Raw genomic sequence first — 20,114 nt, forward strand, 5'->3', positions numbered from 1 at the left:
CTGTAGATTCCTACATTATTGCTATAATATTTATTGCTAAGAAGTGTCGGTAAGCCAATATATTCAGATGATAAATTCAGTTTATAAAATTAGTTGTACAATACAGGTGCCAATAAGAAACTGCACATATTAGATTATATGTGTGTTATTTATTTATTTTAGCAGGGATTAGGTTTGGGGGGAGGGTAAAGAAATGCATAATTTGATGTAAGCTAACATTTTTCTCTCTCTCCCTCCCCCTTGTCTTTCTCGGCCATGTTGGTGCTTCTGTTGTGCATGAAGATAGAGACTCCATAAAGGTAAGACGCCATTTCACAATTGGAAGGATTAGCTTAGAAGAAATGCAGTACTTTTTATTGTAGTTGAAGTAAAGCATAGGAGGTGTTGTGATTGTAGCTAGATATAATCTGTATTGATTATCAGAGTCTTGGGTCAGCTATTCCAAAGGTGCTACATATAAAGACAACTTCAAACGGTCCCACGATAATGATCAGTAGCTGCTGTGAGAACTATTTATGTGTGCTTTGCTTGTTGGCTGATTCCTGAGAAATACATCCTCCTCTTCTTATCAGGAACTTTTCAGGATGAATGAACTGATGCATGCTGGCTCTTTTGAGAGGTTTTGGGTTGCAGGGGAGACAACACACAAGGGATCCTTCCTGCTTCCCCAACTCCTAAATCCCAAGAGGACCTTCGTTCCAATGTGCAGCTCTGTAGCAGAGAGAGAATTCACTATGGGCTTGTCTCCCATCTGTTAAATGGTTGTCTGGAGTGACTCCCATAATTTTGAGCCTAGTAATGAATATTTTCACTGGAATTAGTGTTGGTGCCTAGAGGCTTTTTGATATTTTAACACAAATTAGCTGTACCGAAGCATGGCCTTTCAGATCTTTGGGTATGAAAAGCATCCTAAATGTGAGCGCTAATCTGTTGTCAAGCAGAAACTAAGACAGATGTCTTTCTAATAGCATTCTCCAACTCAGGTTCTAAGTTGGTATGCTATGTAAAATAGAATATTAGAGCTGATGTAATAGCCCAGAATATAATATACTTTTTATTTTTTATTTTTTATTTTTTTTGGTATAACAAAAATTATGCCAACTAGCCAAAAACAGTTTAATGGCTGCTTGTATGATACAGTACAAAACAGATTCAATTGATGATAGTAGAAAAACCAAATTAAAATAGACAATAGTCTTGTCTATAACATGATAAAATAACTTCAGCCAGAAAGTAAATTAAAAGCTATTCTAAACAAAAAAAGTCTATAAATTAATTCTCTAAAAGTCATCAGTGAACCAGCCAACTCCCACAGCATAAGGTTGGTCAGTACCTGACCACTCCAGAATATTTCTGGACGCGTATGAAATGCATTTATTCCCTGCTGCCAAAACTCTGGAATAGACACACATCCTGAATGGATTTTTTTGCTATTCATGAGCTTCTCATGTATTTCTAGAAGGGGGTTGGAACAAGGCTGGCATCTTCACCATAGAAACTGCTCTGCCATCCTCTGGTGCAGGAGTAGCCAATGGCCGTGCCATACAGGTGCTGTTGGACTCTAGCTCCCATCAGCCTCAATCTTTATGGCAGTCGGTCATGGATGATGGGACTTGTAGACCAGCAACAGCTGAAGGGTGTCTGCTGAATATGACTAGCCTGAGGATTTCTCTCAACACTACAGAGTTGCAGGAGTGGCGGTGGCAGATGATCTCTTGCCTCTTTCCAACCCCAGATATGACTGGAAGCCTGCTGTGCTCAAGCAGAGTACCAAAACACTCCATAATCAAGGTGGAGGCATATCAGTTGATGCTCCAAGAGCTTGGCAGGTGCTTATAGGGAAAGCCAGAATACCTCCGCTTCTCAATGGCTTCAAGCTCTAGTCCCTCGTAGCTACGGGACCGCCCGTCCCGGTATGCCCCACGGAGAACCTCAAGGTCCATAAATAGCTACACCCTAGTGGTCCCAGGCCCTAAGGAAGTTATATTAGCTTCAACCAGAGCCAGGACCTTTTCAACACTGGCTCCAGCCTGGTGGAACGCTCTGCCTCATGAGACCAGGGCCCTGCAGGATCTGATTTCTTTCCGCAGGGCCTGTAAGACAGAGTCGTTCCTCCTGGCCTTTGGCTTGGAGCCAATTTGATTCCCTCCCTATTTGTAGTTGATGCATACTTTCAGTTAACCATTTTCTAAAGTAGGGGTGGGAAACCTAACATAGTTGGACTCCTATATCCATCAGCTCCAGCCAGCATAGCCAGTGGTGAGAGACAGCAGATGTTGTAATCCAACAGCGTTTTGAAGACCACAGGTTCCTCACCCCTGATCTAAAGTATATAGGACATAAGGTTTTATGCAAAAACAATCCGGAGCAATTGGAAGTGTTCCATACTCAAAGCCTTTTGTCTCCAGTGATGACAGTGAAGTGCCAGAGTGACTTCAGGTTTGCAGTTAATGGCTCTAAAGCTTTTTCCTATGTACATTTCATAGTAAGTTTTTTTTTCTGATGTGCACAGAGACACACTCCCAAGTGCAATGTTCCTACTACTAAAAACATTTGATCTTGATGTGTTCTTAGATGTGATTTCCAGGTATGCATCATTTGTGCAGATGCAATTTAGCATTAAAATAACAGGGAAGCATAAACCTGCATGTATGAAGTCCGCCTTGGAGAGTGAAAGAAATGGCTTCATGTTAAACAACTATTTTTCTCTCTTTCCTGAAATGGGAGAGGTCTGCAGTCTGAACCCTATCCCAGTCCTCTGCTGGTGCTGTTCACAGCTTTGTCATGTTGCAACAGAGTGAATTTGACCTTGTTCTTGTCACTTTCACAGTTACCCTCAGGGTTCTTAACAGCTGCAAACTGACAAGAACTGTCAGTTTTCCATCTGCAATAATTTTCAGTGTGTGCAGCAGTGGCGGGATAAGTGCCTTTCTGCAGACTGAAGAAGCCAGCATTAAATCAGTTTACACATGGTTCAGTTTCCCAAATAATAAGTCCTTAAAACTTACCCCTCAGAAAGAAAGGAAGCCATGTGTATGTATGATATGTGTGCCCCACCTTTCTGCCCTAAAATACCCAACCAATTTACCTGTTAACTGTTAAAATAAGTTCACCCCAAAAAACCCAGTCCCCAATAAAACAATCCATTTTGTTGTTTTTCTTATTTGAACTATAACAGTACAATAAAAAAGTAACCCAGAACAGTTGGTCCATAATGAATTTGATTTTGCCCTTTTTCATAAAACCCTGGGTTCCCTTTAAATGCATTTCCAGTCTCCAACACAGTCTCCATAAATCATGGGTTGGGAATAAGATCGAACTGGTGGGCTGCATCCTAAGCTGCTCCCATCCCTGATGGCTCCCACCCTCAGCTCTCGGTCCAGTATACCTGAAGGAGCGTCTCCACCCCCATCATTCTGCCCGGACGCTGAGGTCCAGCGCTGAGGGCCTTCTGGCGGTTCCCTCATTGCGAGAAGCAAAGCTACAGGGAACCAGGCAGAGGGCCTTCTCGGTAGTGGCGCCCGCCCTGTGGAACGCCCTTCCAGCAGATGTCAAAGCAATAAACAACTACCTGACATTCAGAAGACATCTTCAGGCAGCCCTGTTCAGGGAAGTTTTTAAGGTGTGATATTTTACTGTATTTTTGGAAGCCGCCCAGAGTGGCTGGGGAGGCCCAGCCAGATGGGTGGGGTATAAATAATAAATTATTATTATTATTATTATTATCAGCTGCATGCCATTGTTGCAGGTAGGCAAGGTCACCCCCCAGCCAGTCACCCTCCTGACATCCCTATATGATGCCAGATGACTTAACGTGAAAGGAACAAATCAGGAGCACACACTGAGAGTGCACTCCTGATGCTTCCCCTTCTTCCTTTGAAGGCCTGGCTTGGATTCAAACAGGGGATGCAAAGGAAGAATGCAAGCAGGGATCAGCTCCACTCGAGAGATGTAGTGGTGAGGTTTCATGGCTGAAAGCTTTCTCTGCTTGCATTAGTGTTTCTGCTTTGCATATTTCTGTTGTGATCTTCATGTGTGTGTGTGTTCCGTATGTTTTTAAGTTGGTTTTAATATGATTGTACACTGATTTTCAGATCTGCTTCAGTGGGAGGAAATGCGAGGCATAAACTGAAAAACAGAAATATACAACAAAGACTATATGTGTTTCTCTTGTATTTGCAGCCAGTTTTCATTCAACTAGCAGTTATGGCTCTGTTAGTTTCTCTCTCTGCATGAACCTAAACAGAATGCATGGAAGCAACTTGTGATCTTTCCAAGAGGTGCAGTCTTCAGCCATGTATGGTGGCCTTGCAGGGGCAAACCTCCCATTTCTTGGGACTGCAAAACCAAAAGGGTTGCCCAAGCAAATATAAGGCAGTTTATGATACAGCTTATGGCTGGAAGGCTGCATGTGATTTAGGAAAATAAAAGTAAATTGGGCCTGTATACTAGTGGTTTAGGACGCTGGTGGCGCTGTGGTCTAAACCACAGAGCCTAGGGCTTGCCGATCAGAAGGTCGGCGGTTTGAATCCCCGCGACGGGGTGAGCTCCCGTTGCTCGGTCCCAGCTGCCGCCCACCTAGCAGTTCCAAAGCATGTCAAAGTGCAAGTAGATAAATAGGTACCGCTCCGGTGAGAAGGTAAACAGCCTTTCTGTGCGCTGCTCTGGTTCGCCAGAAGCGGCTTAGTCATGCTGGCCACATGACCCAGAAGCTGTATGCCAGCTCCCTCGGCCAATAAAGCGAGATGAGTGCCACAACCCCAGAGTCGTCTGCGACTGGACCTAATGGTCAGGGGTCCCTTTACCTTTACTAGTGGTTTGGAGTGTAAATAGTCATGGCTATCTCCATGAGTTTTTCCATAATTTGTGAAAGATTGCATCATTACCCAAAGCTTTTAAGTATTTTTTTTTAAAAAAAATGTTACTGCTTTTACTTTACCCCATCCTATGAACACTTAATTGTTTGTTGGTTGCTTTTATGTTATTTAACTTATTCATCTCTTTATAACAAAGTCTTCCAGCAATTTAACATGGAGAATTTATGGTTAGACAGGGGTTTGGATCTGAATTGTAAACTGATGAATGGCATGTTAACAAATCCTGTGTGAACCATGAATGTGTGTAAACGATATTGCAGGATGGCCAGCGTTGCTCAAAACTGAAGAAAGGGCAATAGAGATTAACCAATGAGGTGTGTCATTGTTCAGTAGATGCGACTAATTCACCTGCAATTAATTTGGGGTTACTTTTTTTCTAAGCCATTAGGTAGACATCTGGAATGACAGCATGCAAGGGTGCAACTCCTTTTGCACTGATTTATTAGACAGCGATAGCTATAAATAAATGTTTGTCTTGTACAGCCATCAAATTGCAAGTTGGATTGTGTCAGCATCTAGGGCTTGTTGCCAGCTTTGCAAGGTGAAATAGTTTGCTAATTTCCTTAATGTGATCCGTGATGCCCAGAGTAGCAGTTAGTTGCTTGTTCTATTGATCTGCCCTCTCTTAAGTGGCTCCTGGTTAAGAGAGGCTTTTTATGATTGTCTACTGTGTGACTTGAGATGGTTTTTATCAGCCAGAACGTGCCAGTTGCTAGCAGCTGGAGACTGTGTGCTTGTATGAAATAATTTATTCATGCAAGATAATGCTCCTTAACATTTAACAGGTAATGAACGTGACATAAATTTCCTCCTTGCTTTTAATTTTTCCCTTTCCTCTTCTAATGTGCAAACAGGCAGCTCTGGTGCTCTAAATAATAAGTAATTTTTGGCCATCTGTCAAAAGGAAATTTCAATACAAATTTAAATTAATGGTGCCTGAAATTTTTTATAGCTCCTCTAAAAGCCTCTAATGTGCAGAAAATTCTGAATCTGCTGGTAGTAATTAGTGTAGCATGTAATGAGGATGTGGGCAATGTTATGCAGCCCCAGTGTAACGTTTTGATATGGTAGCAAAAGTTTGATTTATACAAGGTTGTGGCTGGGTTTAATTGTGAGAGACGCTTTCAAGTGTTTTCTTGAAGATACAGATTATTAAGCAGGGCAGATTTTAGAATAGCTCATAAAATGTAAATTTAGGTGTTGCTGTAAGAATGAGATAATTAAGGTAGCCTACTCGCTGGTGTGAACAGGAAAGAAATATGTCCAATTGTATTTTTATTCCCATATTTTTTGAAAAGATGTGACCACCATTCCGTAAAGGGTTCACAAAATGTAGAGGACTAGATCAATGCATAAAGGGGGATCCATAGGCCAGAATTAAAGAGCATCAGTGAGAAAGGGGTACAGCATTTATTTGCACAGATGTGTAGAAGAAAAATAATTTACACAGGTTCAGATCCTTTGAAATGATGAAGATGCAACTGCAGACCACAACAAATGAACTTAAATAGCCCTTGAGTAATCTGCTTTATGTTGCTCGGTGAAATTACATGTTTCTTTTAAAGTGCTAGCCAACCAAATGAGTAATAGTAATTTAGGCTGGAATCCTAAGCACACTGAACTAGGGTTGTAAGCCCATTGGACACGGCGAACAGGAGGTTGCCACATGTCCTCTTTTTTCATGAATATGTAAAATAAGAGCCATCATAGCAATCCATAGTCAAAAGTAGAAGTCGGCAAATGTGTCCTCTTTTTTGCCCTTCAAAATATGGGAACCCTAATTCTGAATAAATATGCACAGAATTCACTTGGAACAGCCCTCTTCAGGCGTATTTCACTCAGACTCCAACTTTCTCAACTCAACAACCCGGATCCATGCATTGTGTGTAGGCCTTGAAACCTATGTGGTTTTGAACCCCATGAATTATTACTTACAGAGAGCTAAGCATAATGATTTTGGTTTGTTTTTTCAAATGCAAAAACGAACACATGGTTGGAAAGCAAAGAAGTTGGGTGGCCTTTGTTGGTCCCACTAGCCATGGAAAATCTTTATTTTTCTGTATTCTTTATACTTTTTAAAGTTTAGTGTAGATCAGTGTTTCCCAACCTTGGGTCTCCACCTATTTCTGGACTCCAGCTCCCATCATCCCTAGCTAGCAAGATCAGTGGTCAGGGGTGATGGGAATTGTAGTCCAAAAACAGTTGAAGACCCAAGGTTGGGAAACACTGGTGTAGATAATATGGTACCCTTCGCAACATTGTTGTTGTTAGCAATGTGCAGTCTGCCACTTCTATACTGACATGCCACAAGTAGTGATTGTTTTGCTGGGCTTCCCAGACCTTTAATGTCACGAATAATAATATTTATACCCTGCTCACCTGGCTGGGTTTCCCCAGTTACTCTGGGTGCCTTCCAGCAGAATGTAAAAACATAATAAAATGCCAAAAATTAAAACTTCCCAATATGGGGCTGTCTTCAGATGTCTTCTAAAAGTTGTGTAGTTCTTTATCTCCTTGACATCTGATGGGAGGGCGTTCCACAGGGCCAAGGCTGTTTGAAATGCAGCAGCAGAGATACTCCTTCAGGTATGCTGGGCCTAATGTTTGACGTGAAACACCCAGAGATCGTTCTGTGTACAGCTTAACGGTTAATTCTGTTAGTATTAAAGTCTACTAATAAAGAAGGGGAGAGGTGGAGATGTTGCTTAGCAGCTGGGCAGAATGGCACGATCTTTGCCGAAGTAACACATGCACTGATTGGCTGTGTAGTTTTCAGTGACTTTTTCCTCTGTATGTTTGGTTGAATGTTTACAAATGATGTACAAGGCCTGAAGGAAGAAAGACAAAAGCTCTCTGTTTCTTTCTCCTCAAACTGTACACTGGTTCATCTTGCTCACTAAAGTGCTATCAGGATTTCTTTTCTCTTTCCTCAACTCCATCTGCGTTATTTAAGTGACTTTGCTAACAGTGGGTAGTTCTGAGTTGCATTTTCCAACATAGGGAATAGTTCTGTTCTGTTTTTGTTTTTTTAAATGATAGAAACCATTTGTAGTGGTGATCTTCAAAGTAAGGGAAGTAAGGAAGAATTTACCAGACTGAGAGGTGCAGGCAGTCTGTCTTTAGTTTCCTGTAATATTGACTTATTAAGCCAGTGAAAATGGGGAATTTTGCTTATAGATGCATTTTGCTTGCTTACTGGCAAGTCTCATAGTGAGGTGGGAATACACCTCCTCTTAAGACTTCTCCCTGCGCTGTGGGTTGTGGTAGCTTTGTGGCGAGGGAATAAATTGTAGCAAATTCAGCAGTTTTAGTAAAGTGTCGGTGGACTTATTTGGCAATGTAATATTAAGTTGTAATAGAAAAAATACTTTTGAAAGCAGCATTTTTAAGGCCACTGTAGATACAAAAGAGGGACGCGGGTGGCGCTGTGGGTAAAACCTCAGTGCCTAGGACTTGCTGATCGTAAGGTCGGCGGTTCGAATCCCCGCGGCGGGATGAGCTCCCGTTGTTTGGTCCCAGCTCCTGCCCACCTAGCAGTTCGAAAGCACCCCTAAGTGCAAATAGATAAATAGGTACCGCTTTATAGCGGGAAGGTAAATGGCGTTTCCGTGTGCGGCGCTGGTACTGGCTCGCCAGTTGCAGCTTCGTCACGCTTGCCACGTGACCCAGACAGCGCCGGCTCCCGGCCTCTTGAGCGAGATGAGCGCGCGACCCTAGAGTCGGACACGACTGGCCGTACGGGCAGGGGTACCTTTACCTTTACCTTTAGATACAAAAGAATAAGGAAGACACCTGTAGCAGAGAACCTTGTTAGTTATTATGCAAACACTTGAAAGGTATATACATGTACACATTTTGTTCTTTGTTTATGTGTGTTGATTTTTTCAGTTGCTATAGTCAGTTGCTTTAGGTTCATGTTGTGGATTTTCGGGTTGCGAACACTGCAAACGTGGAAGTGTATACTTACGGGTTTCGCCGCATGCACAGAAGCATTCTGCGTGCTTCGCGCATGCGCAGGAGCGCTCTATTGCATCACGCACACACGCAGATGCGGCACTCTACTTACGGACTTTCCGGGGTGCAAACGGCACTCTGGAACGGATTGCTTCCATAAGTAGAGGTACCGCTGTATAGCGCTGTAGCACTTTTGTATTGAGAGGGGACCCAGTTTGCTTTCATAAAAAAGCACAACACGTTGCTGAAGGAGATGTACATTTTATGCCACTCACTTTACCAGGATTTTTTAAAAAAATTATCAGCTCATGCCAGCCTCTGACTTACTGAATGTGTGAACAAGCCTTGAGACTGATGATTTATTACAAGGCCAGCGCTTCACAACTCTTCCCTCTCCCCACTCTCTGGATCTGTAGACTCGGTTTGCATGGTGAGTTGGGAGTCACCCCATCTTCCTTGGTACCAAGACTCAGGCGGGACTGAGGCAGGGCCAATCTTCTGAATCTCAACAGCAAGACTTTGAAAGCGGCAACTACCTATTTCCACTCCAAGAGGTTGACATGAGTTTCGATTAGCTTTTCCATGATAACGTTTATAAAGAGATGCAGTGTGAGTTTTCCTTTGTTTCACAAGGGTGTATTCCACGGAGACGCTTGGTATTTTATTTTATTTCCTCTTATTTTTTGTAGAAGGGAGGAAGGTCACCGCATTGTAGCATGACGAGAAAATTTTGTTGGTCTGGCAGTACAGCAATTTGTGCAGTATTAATTGATACCTGGCTTTGGACGTGTAAGCTGTGGGGAATGTAACAGGTGCTGTAATTCCAGAAAATGTGTTGCAATTGTGGAGCGGATGAATAAATATCTGTGGGGCAGAGCCAGTACTCAGGTGGTGAAACATGAGTGGATTGATGATGTGATTGGGTGAGACAGGCTTGCTTGTTTGCAATCTCATCCAGTGACTGCTGAAGCAAAGCAAATATTAATTAGCAAGGCCCTGTTTGTTGTCTTGGTCTGTCTTAAGTGGCTGATTTTACATTGTTCTTTATAATACCCTATATTGTTGTTGGGTCATGAACATTTTGCGACTATACATATACGTATTTAAATTGCATCATTAACCTGATACTCTGGTAAATGCCTTCAGAAGGGGACTTCTCCCTGCCTAAACTCTTCTTAGATTTCTACGTTTTTCTCCCACACTCAGTGTTTCCTTTCTAATGAAGTCATCTTGTGCTTTTTAATTCAGCATAGAACAGTCATTTGAGAATAACAGCATGTATTCTTGTTGCAAAAATTAGATTTTCCATCTCTCAGTGTCCTGTGTGTGTGGATATAGATATAGACATGTGTGTCCATATTTCAGTGCTAGAAGCAGTCTTATCTAGTATCTGCTCCCAGCTTTGCCTGCTGAAGAATTGCTTTATGCTTGCAAGGAGAGCCGCTATAAAAACACTTCAGACAAAATCCTCTGATGCCTACTTTACTAAATCTCTGACTGATTAATGATTTAGAGAAACATGAATTTTCTTTCTCCAGATGTTCTAGTCTCCCAGAAGGCAAAAATCTTATGGACTTATTTATTTTTAACTATTTTTATACCACCCAATAATAGGAAGTTATCTAGGTGGTTTACAAATAAAATGATTAAATTCTAGGGTGATACACAACTAAGTGGTACTTAGTGGACCCACTGAAAGCAGTGGACTTAAGTAGGTTGATGCCACTTTTAAAGTCCAAATATAAGATGAGGCAAAAAACAAACCCCCCCAAAGCAGAATAAAATCAAGGTAAAATCAGCAACATGGGTTATATGTTCCAATGTTTAATGAGTTACTGGAAACAAAACGTGGTGTTTCATGTAGAGTGAACCTGTGACTTGGCAGCTGGATGTTGGATGTAACAGAGATCTAGTCTAACCGACTCCCTGACATGCTAGCTTTCTATGGGCATAAAAATGTTTATTTTTGTATGGAGAAGCATTCAGTCATGCCAGCCCTTATCTGCATTTTGAAGTAATATGGCCCAGACATAAGTTTACCAAATTAGTGAAAACTAGATAATTTGTTGAATGAAGTCCAAGTGGTGGTGGTGTTTGTAAAAATGGACAAGGTCTTGTCCAGTCCATTTATCCTGCAATTCAGTTTTATCAGTCCCTAATACAGTTCAGAGAAAATGGAGAATAATAAATTACTGAATTATGTACTTTGAGATTTCCCAAGCTGTCATATAGTTTTACTATCACAATTAGCTTTTATATGATGGTATTAAGAAGTTCTACACTTTATTCATAGTTAACAGAAATGGCTCGAAAATAGCAGACTTGTATTTAAATTTCAAATAAATTCTAGTATTATCGCAAGCGGAAATGGGTGCTAATCAAACATCACCAAAGCTGAATCTCAAAAAAAACCTCACGGTCTTGCATGCTTTTTCTGGTAAATGCTTGAATTTAATTATAAATAGTTTTGTAATCTGTAGTACATTTGTGCCGTCTGAAACCTACGGTACATATTTAAGGAACGCTATGATAACATATTTAAACAAAAGGCCTTATGCTACTAATTTATGCATGTATTTATCACAGTTGTATAACTGCATAACTAAGGAGTTCAAAATCACATATACAAGTTTATTTTTTTTCAATTTTATTTAAGAAAGCACAACCATCATGTGAGATAGGTTAGATGAGGTATTGTGACTTGCTCAAGCGAACCTGGCTTGCTTCGTGCCTGAATATATATTTAAACTGTCTTCCTGGTCCCTACTGCAACTATCACTCTACTCTTGTAAATGGGGCTGGAGTAGCTGAAAATAGGCTTGGTCATCCATCTTCCCAATGAGTCTGGAAATTGTTAATATTCTAGGAAGAATGTAGGAAGAATGTAGGAAGCTTGGACTACTGCAATGCGCTCTACGTGGGGCTACTTTTGAAGGTGACTCGGAAACTACAACTAATCCAGAATGCGGCAGCTAGACTGGTGACTGGGGGCGGCCGCCGAGACCACATAACACCGGTCTTGAAAGACCGACATTGGCTCCCAGTACGTTTTAGAGCACAATTCAAAGTGATTGTGTTGACCTTTAAAGCCCTAAACGGCCTCGGCCCGGTATACCTGAAGGAGCGTCTCCACCCCCATCGTTCTGTGATATTTTAGTGTATTTTTGGTTTTTATGGAAGCCGCCCAGAGTGGCTGGGGAAACCCAGCCATATGGGCGGGGTACAAATAATAAATTATTATTATTATTATTATTATTATTATTATTATTATTATTATTATTACACTGAAACACAAATTAGTCCATCTCAATACTAGCAGCTGCCTTGGAACACAACCCCTGCATAAATGGGGAGTTGCTTGCACTGGCAGTGTTTCTTAGGGTGTTTCCCTGCACTGCCTGGAGATGTGTTCCATCACTAAACTCTGGTTGTTAATGTAACACTTCCATAGTCTATTCAGGAGATCTGTGTTGCAGAGATCAGCTAAAGTACAGTACCAGTGGTTCCCAATTGATGATCTGCAGGGGTGGAGGGTAAACCACCCAGGGTGTCCATGGCACCATTCGCATAACAAAAACCACCATAGAGATAACAAAATTCTGAAAAGTAGGGGGCCTATGACTTGGCTTTTGAAAAGCGGGGGTCCACAGTATTTAGCTAATTGCCGATTATGCTTCTTTTCCTTGTAAAATTGGGCAGAGCAAGAAGCTATGGCACTAGGGCAACAATTTTAGCTGCTTAAAATGTTTTGGAAAATATAAATGTTATAGTCCCCTAACACCCTGGAATGTTCTTCTGTGGCATTGGCTTCCAGATACGTGGCTGCACAACATTTAACAGCAGTTCTTAAAATTGCCAGCGTCTTAAGACTTTTCAATATTTACCACTTCATTAAAGTAGATAATGAGTAGATGGATCTGTGTGTCTAAGAGAGAGGACTTGATAGCCTTCTGCATATTTCTAGTCCTATGGCAAACACTATTCCAAAAATGTTTTTATGATGCTGTCAAATTTCATACTGCAGATACCCCATACTTTTAAGTTTTCAGAAAAGTTGGTGTGCATGTGTGCTCACTCTAAATAAATACCAAGTGTTTGTTAAAATAATGCCAGGTAGAACTCTGACTTTGATTAATGTAAGAAGGTTTAATTTCAATATTGGTATTATTTTGGAAAATTGATATATTAATCATAAATATGTTTTTTAAAAAGAAAAGAAGTAATGGGAAATGGAAAAATCTTATAATAAATTTAAGCTACTTCCTTTTCACCTTTTCATACCTGATTCATTTAATTAGATAAAACAAATACATCTTGGATGACCCATTGCATATAGCAGTGTTTGAAGTTCTGTTTTCTTAAGCTACATTTGGCCTTTGAAGAACAAAATAAAATAGGAAATGCTAATGTTTTTTTCGGCCAACTAAGGGAAGAAAATAAAAATGTCACCATGGTAACAAAGCTGCTTTCTAGATGGCTTCCTAAGATATGCCTGAACTAGAAGCAGATGTCTGATTTGAGAATCTTGCCTCCTTCAATGTAAACAAATAACTTCTAGGCAGGTGTTAGAAATAATATGGAAATCCTATTAAGGGGCCCTGGGTTCCTGTCAGTCAGGAAGCCCCTGCCACAAAAGGGCTGCTTGTCTGAAGAAAAGAGACAGAGTAAATTCTCATTAGGCTTTAGCTTTCCCAGGAAATGATTGTCTCTGCATGTTATTTCTCCTGTGAATCTGAATGTAAGCCGTTACTTCTATTGATCTATTCTGCTCGCCCTCTCTTTTTCTCTGCCCCCCTTTTCCCTGGATTAACACTTGATATGTGCTGCTACTCTACGATTTGTGACATTTGTGATTTTAACCCTCAGCCCCTCAAAGAAGAAGGGAGCAGACAAAACCTCTTTATCTTAAGCATTGGCTGGCCTGTTGAGCGTGAACAAACGCTGAGGTGTTGAACTCAAAGTGTGATGGAGGAAGAGTAGAAAGCTTCTGAATAAAAGCATTGAGCCAGGTTATTTGTGTGACTGTTGAGTAGATTTGTTCTCTAAGCCTCGCTTAAATGGTTCCGTGTCGCAGGAACCAAAATTTCCTCCCTGCTATAGGACGGCAAAGGCTGAAGAAGCTTGGCGAAAAGTCGCCTTATTTTGGACTAATTATTACCTGGTTTAGATCAGAGGCAGTCTTTTTCTCCTAGAGAATTAGGAGGCGAGTGCCCAGTGCTATATATAAATCTCCAACTGGTAGGGAAAGTATGTTGCTTCACGATTCCGTAAACATGCCAAAGAGGTTTTTAAAAAATAGCTTGCAGCCGAATTTTACCACAGGCCTATCTGAGGCTAACCTCAGGAAATGCATATCTCAGATCTGGAAGCTGAGCATCTTTCCCACCCTGTTGCTATCTGTGTGTGGTGGGGGTGCCATGGCTGTGCATAGCAATGTGCTTAATAATACTCTGAGGGTTAAATGTGGATAAACACAAAACAAGCCTCCTGAAAAGCCTTGCTATTATCATGCAGCATTTCTCGGACTATAGTCCCCGAGACACACTTCATAAAGCCAATAAAGCGCACACTGGTGGTCTCCTGTTGCCCTAGCAACGGGCCATAGGGCACAGTGTATGTGAAATGCATGAACATCTGTGAATTAATCTTTTTTAAGTTTGTTCTTTTCTTGGCACTGATTGGGCCACTCCGGCTTGCGCTTGTGACATTGCGTGCGGAGGGATAAGCTGAAGAGTTCCCCTGGGCCCTGCCCTAAGTGGTTGGCAGAAGAGAAAGTGAAGTGAGATTTATCCAGGCAGTGCTTTCAGTAGTTGAGGGATTTAGTCTGACAGCCCTCTCGGTGGGACGTTATTAGCTTACTTTCTGCTGCATTGGGGAAATGAATAAAAAATTTTCTAGTAAATCTAGGCATTATTGGGTTTATTGGTCTGCCACGAAAGCATAATCTGAGGAGAAAATTGAAATAATCGCTTGTGTTTATACTGCGGTTTACTGGACCTTACCACTCCCCTGCCTGGCTCTTATTGGGTTAGGGAGAGAAGGAAAATGGTTTAGAGCAAATCCGGATGTAAACACGGAAGAGGGGTGATCCAGTTCTATAGTACCAGTATAATTTTCAGGCATCGGTTGTTGTTTTTTTTATTTGGGAGCCAAAATAGTGGAGAAATAGTGCTGCTGAAATTTGTAGTGTGACACTTAATTATTACAAAGCATGCGCACATCAGCCACCAGTTAGCTTCTCCGATGAGCCTGAGTGTTGATATGTAGTGCTTCTTTCCCCGTACCCCTTGGGCACACTACAGCGTAGATTTTGTGTTCAGCTCCTAATGTCAATACCAGATGCTCACTTGTAAACTGCTTGGCTTACCCTTGTTGTTTTCCACTGTGTCTCTGAGAGGACTGTAGGGGGAACACTGTGTACGTCATATAATCAGTTAATGCTGCGTGCAGTCAGTATCTTAATGAAGTGAAATACGGCTTTAATCTGCTAATTGCATTAAGAGGGCAACAGATTGCTCCATATTTCTACTTCTTTTTGAGCTATGAGCTTATCAAAGAATACTGAGGTGCTTTTAAGTGAAGCATATTATATCCAGTCAGCCCAGAACCATTTGTTTTCAAATACTGGCTGATTGAAGCCGTACCTCCTGGCTTTTCTGTATCTCTTGAGAGGTTAGCAGCATATTTGCGCAAATATTCTTTTTATTTGCTTAATAAATGGAGGGGGAGGGATTGCAGCTACGCTAGGATTTGTGGCCATGCAGTGAATTTGCAGGCAAATTTACTTAGACGTCCGTCGCATTGTGTTCCATGGGGCTTGCTCCCTATGAAGTCTAGTTAGGATTTCAGGCATTGTTAGTTTTCACGTCTGAAAACTAAAGTTCAGAGACTACAGGGGCTACATTTAAGGAATAAATATTTGAGGACAAATTTTGGGGGACAAATGTGGCTGATCCCTAACTCTAAGGCGGGCATGTCCAAAGTCTGTTTCAAATCGGTTTAATTTCCTGGGGTAAAAAACTTCAAAAAACTTCAATCCTTAAAAAAAGCTCAACAAACTTTGGGCAAAATCCTAAAAAAAAAGAAAGAAAAAAAGAAAGCTGAACAACTCCAATAATAAAAAAACGGTCAACAACTTTGGTCACTTCATCAAATCTGGCCCTCTTTGAAAAAAGTTTGGACACCACTGCCTAAGGTAATATAAGTCACTTATAGTAGATGGAGGGAAACAACCCCATATTGTAGACCAGGGAGTGATTCTGCCATGGCGATGCTGGGTGGAATTACATTGTGCACAGAGGAAGAGGAGTTAACAAACACAAGTTGGTAGTTGCAGCTTCTGATTCAACTGCCCCCACAGTTTAAACCATGGAGACAGGTGATTGGTGTGTCTTATTTAGGAGGGCTTTGGGCATAATGCTTTGAAGCTCCTACACTGATTTGTGTCTTAACCCTCTGCACGGAATTGTTTTTATAATTACTGGAGAATGTGTTTTATTATTATTAGTTATAGTTTTATTTGTTTTTAACCTAAAATTAGCCACCTTAAGATTTTCAAAAGAAATCCAAAATGGAAATGTTTCACATAAATGGAACTAGGACAATAATTTATCGCTTCAGATAAGATGTTAACTGGGTAGGATTTCGGCTATTAAAATTAATATCCTTCCAAAAATGTTATTCCTATTTCAAAATATCCCAATAATTAACAGCACTCGGTGCTTCAAACAGTGGCAGAAAAATATAACAAGGTTTATCTGGCAGGGAAGGAAGCCCAGAATAAACCATAAAGTCATGACTGGTATAAAAGAAAAAGGAGGCAACGCTCTACCGGACTTCCAAATCTACTTTGAGGCATCATGTTTATGGTGGATAAGAGACTGGATGTTGTTAGAAAATATCAGAGTGTTGAATTTGGAAGGGCATAATGTACAATTTGGGGGGCATATCTGCCTATGGTATGGGAAGGCAAAAAATTATAAAACCTTTACAAACCATGTCAACAGAAAAAATTATACAGAATATGGAAAAGTACAAAAATCTATTAAAAAAGAAAACATCAATGTGAAGCCACTGCAAGGAAAAGAACCAATATGGATAAAAATGGTTAACATATAAAGAAACCCTAGATCTCACAGGACAGGAACCAAGGTGGGAAAATCTTGAGAAATTAAAAAATATATTAACGGATTGGTTACAGATAGATCAGATTAACGAACTGTTTACAATAGATTAAAAATCGGATTTGCAGAACAAAAATCTCAGTTTGCAAGAGATTTATTAGATACAAAAGTTAAAATATTATCAAAAATGTACAAACTTCTTCTAGAGTGGTAAACAAAAGTGGAATTTGTGAAATCAAGTATGATTAAGTGGGCACAGGATGTGGGTCATAATATTAATTATGAGCTATGGGAGAATTTATGGGCAGTAAATATGAATTTTACAGTGTGTTACGCATTAAAAGAAAATATGATGAAAATGACCCATAGATTGTACTTAACACCTGCCAAACTAGCGAAAATGTTTTTTTAAAAAAGAAAAAGGCAAATGTTGGAAATGCAGTGAAGTAGAGGGATCTTTTTTCCACATGTGGTGATCCTGTAAAGTAATCAGGGAATTCTGGGAAGTAATTTACAATGAATTAAAAAATATATTTAAAAAACCTTCCTAAAAAAGCCCGAGACATGGGATATAAACTTTTGCTGTATATTCTGCTTCAAAACTTTTAACCACAACTGAGTAACTCTTAAATGATACATTAAAATTAGCTAGGTCTATTCCACAAGCAGGGACGCGGGTGGCGCTGTGGGTAAAACCTCATCGACTAGGACTTGCCGATCGCATGGTCGGCGGTTCGAATCCCCAGGGCGGGGTGCACTCCCGTCGTTCGGTCCCAGCACCTGCCAACCTAGCAGTTCGAAAGCACGTCAAAGTGCAAGTAGATAAATAGGGACCGCTTACTAGCGGGAAGGTAAATGGCGTTCCGTGTGCTGCGCTGGCTCGCCAGATGCAGCTTGTCACGCTGGCCACGTGACCCGGAAGTGTCTGCGGACAGCGCTGGCTCCCGGCCTCTAGAGTGAGATGAGCACACAACCCTAGAGTCTGGCAAGACTGGCCCATACGGGCAGGGGTACCTTTACCTTTACCTATTCCACAAGCAGCAGTAAGATAACTATAAGCTGATTGGTAAATACCGTATTTTTCCTTCTATAACACACAGATTTTTTCTCCTAAAAAGGAAGGGGAAATGTCTGTGCGTGTTATTGAGCGAATGTGTGGTCCCTGGAGCCAAATAGTGCAAGGGGAGGCAAAAAAAGCAGGCAAAAATCAAACCGCGTGTCTCCTGGAAGGGAAACTTGAAAAGAGGAAGCGGCTGCTTTCCGGCATTCTGCCTCAGGGTCTTACTGCCCACCCACCTCTGTTTCCTTGCTGTGTTTGCTCAAAGGGAACAAAGAGCAGGGAAAGTCCCTCCCCTCCAGGCAAGCAGAGGGGAAAGCTGAAAACATGCAGGAGGGAGGGAGAGAGAGCGCGAGCTGGCTGGCTTGGGTGGGTAGGTGAGGGAAAACTTTTGCCTTCCTTTCCTCCCTACCCCTCTCCTGCATTCTTAGCCAGCTGCTTCTCTGCACACCCCTCTCCTGCTCCTTGTCCCTTCTGTGTTTTTCCTTCCCTCCCCACTTAAAATGTGCTTAAAAAGCATGGATCCACATGGATCCTCAGGATCTTTGCATTGGGTAAGCCCAAATTCACCATCAGATCACATAGCATGTCCATGGCTACAGCCTGCCCCCCCAAAATCACGCACCCACTGTTGCCTGGGGCTGCAATGGTGCAAAAATGTGGTTAAAAAGCATGGATCCACATGGATCCTCAGGATCTTTGCATTGGGTCAGCCCAAATTCACCATCAGATCACATAGCATGTCCATGGCTACAGCCTGCCCCCCCCCAAATCACGCACCCACTGTTGCCTGGGGCTGCAATGGTGCAAAAACGTGGTTAAAAAGCATGGATCTACATGGATCCTCAGGATCTTTGCATTCAGTCATCCCAAATTCACCATCAGATCACATAGCATGTCCATGGTTACAGCCTGCCCCCCAAAAACCACGCACCCACTGTTGCCTGGGGCTGCAATGGTGCAAAAATGTGGTTAAAAAGCATGGATCCACATGGATCCTCAGGATCTTTGCATTGGGTCAGCCCAAATTCACCATCAGAGCACATAGCATGTCCATGGCTACAGCCTGCCCCCCCAAAATCACGCACCCACTGTTGCCTGGGGCTGCAATGGTGCAAAAACGTGGTTAAAAAGCATGGATCTACATGGATCCTCAGGATCTTTGCATTCAGTCACCCCAAATTCACCATCAGATCACATAGCATGTCCATGGTTACAGCCTGCCCCCCAAAAATCACGCACCCACTGTTGCCTGGGGCTGCAATGGTGCAAAAACGTGGTTACAAAACATGGATCCACATGGATCCTCAGGATCTTTGCATTGGGTCAGCCCAAATTCACCATCAGAGCACATAGCATGTCCATGGCTACAGCCTGCCCCCCCAAAATCACGCACCCACTGTTGCCTGGGGCTGCAATGGTGCAAAAACGTGGTTACAAAACATGGATCCACATGGATCCTCAGGATCTTTGCATTGGGTCAGCCCAAATTCACCATCAGAGCACATAGCATGTCCATGGCTACAGCCTGCCCCCCCAAAATCACGCACCCACTGTTGCCTGGGGCTGCAATGGTGCAAAAACGTGGTTACAAAACATGGATCCACATGGATCCTCAGGATTTTTGCATTGGGTCACTCCAAATTCACCATCAGATCACATGTCTGTGGCCACAGCATGAAGCACAAAAATGATACATCCACTGTTTCATTCAGAATGTTTTTTCCCTTGTTTTCCTCCTCTAAAAACGATGTGCGTGTTATGGTCAGGTGCGTGTTATAGAGCGAAAAATACGGTAGTGTGATTTTTCTGTGCCTAAATGAGTACCACACCTTTTTACCACTTAGTCATCATCTTGTTGAATATTTATTCAAGATGTTAAATCTGTCCCCTACAGACTTTGGCTCTGTACAACTATTAAAGACCATCATTTGAATGTTTATGGAGCCTTATATAGAGTTAAGATAGCTTCCAGAAGATCTGAGGTTCTGCCCCCCCCCCTTAACAAAAGCCTGCCCCCCTAACAAAAATTCCTGGCTAATGTGCCCACCCCCACCAACATACGGTAGAAAGGTAGAAAGGTATTTAAATGCTTTGTTTGTA

The 20,114-nt window shown here is 41.8% G+C and overlaps 1 protein-coding gene across 6 annotated transcripts in view; it reads left to right on the forward strand.

The window, feature by feature from the left end:
* LOC307227005 (transducin-like enhancer protein 4) overlaps positions 1-20,114 on the forward strand; it is a 139,822-nt gene that overhangs the window by 82,707 nt on the left and 37,001 nt on the right. For all 6 annotated transcript variants that reach the window (XR_013843760.1, XR_013843761.1, XR_013843762.1 and 3 more), the window contains one exon: positions 283-299. Coding sequence is in view for 1 of the 6 variants with exons in the window: in XM_079996074.1 (XP_079852200.1) it covers positions 283-299 (17 nt within the window). In the remaining 5 variants the exon portion in view is untranslated. The remainder of the gene's footprint in view (positions 1-282; positions 300-20,114) is intronic.

This window comes from Podarcis cretensis (assembly GCF_951804945.1).
Source record: "Podarcis cretensis genome assembly, chromosome: 11".
NCBI classification, from domain to species: Eukaryota; Metazoa; Chordata; class Lepidosauria; order Squamata; family Lacertidae; genus Podarcis; species Podarcis cretensis.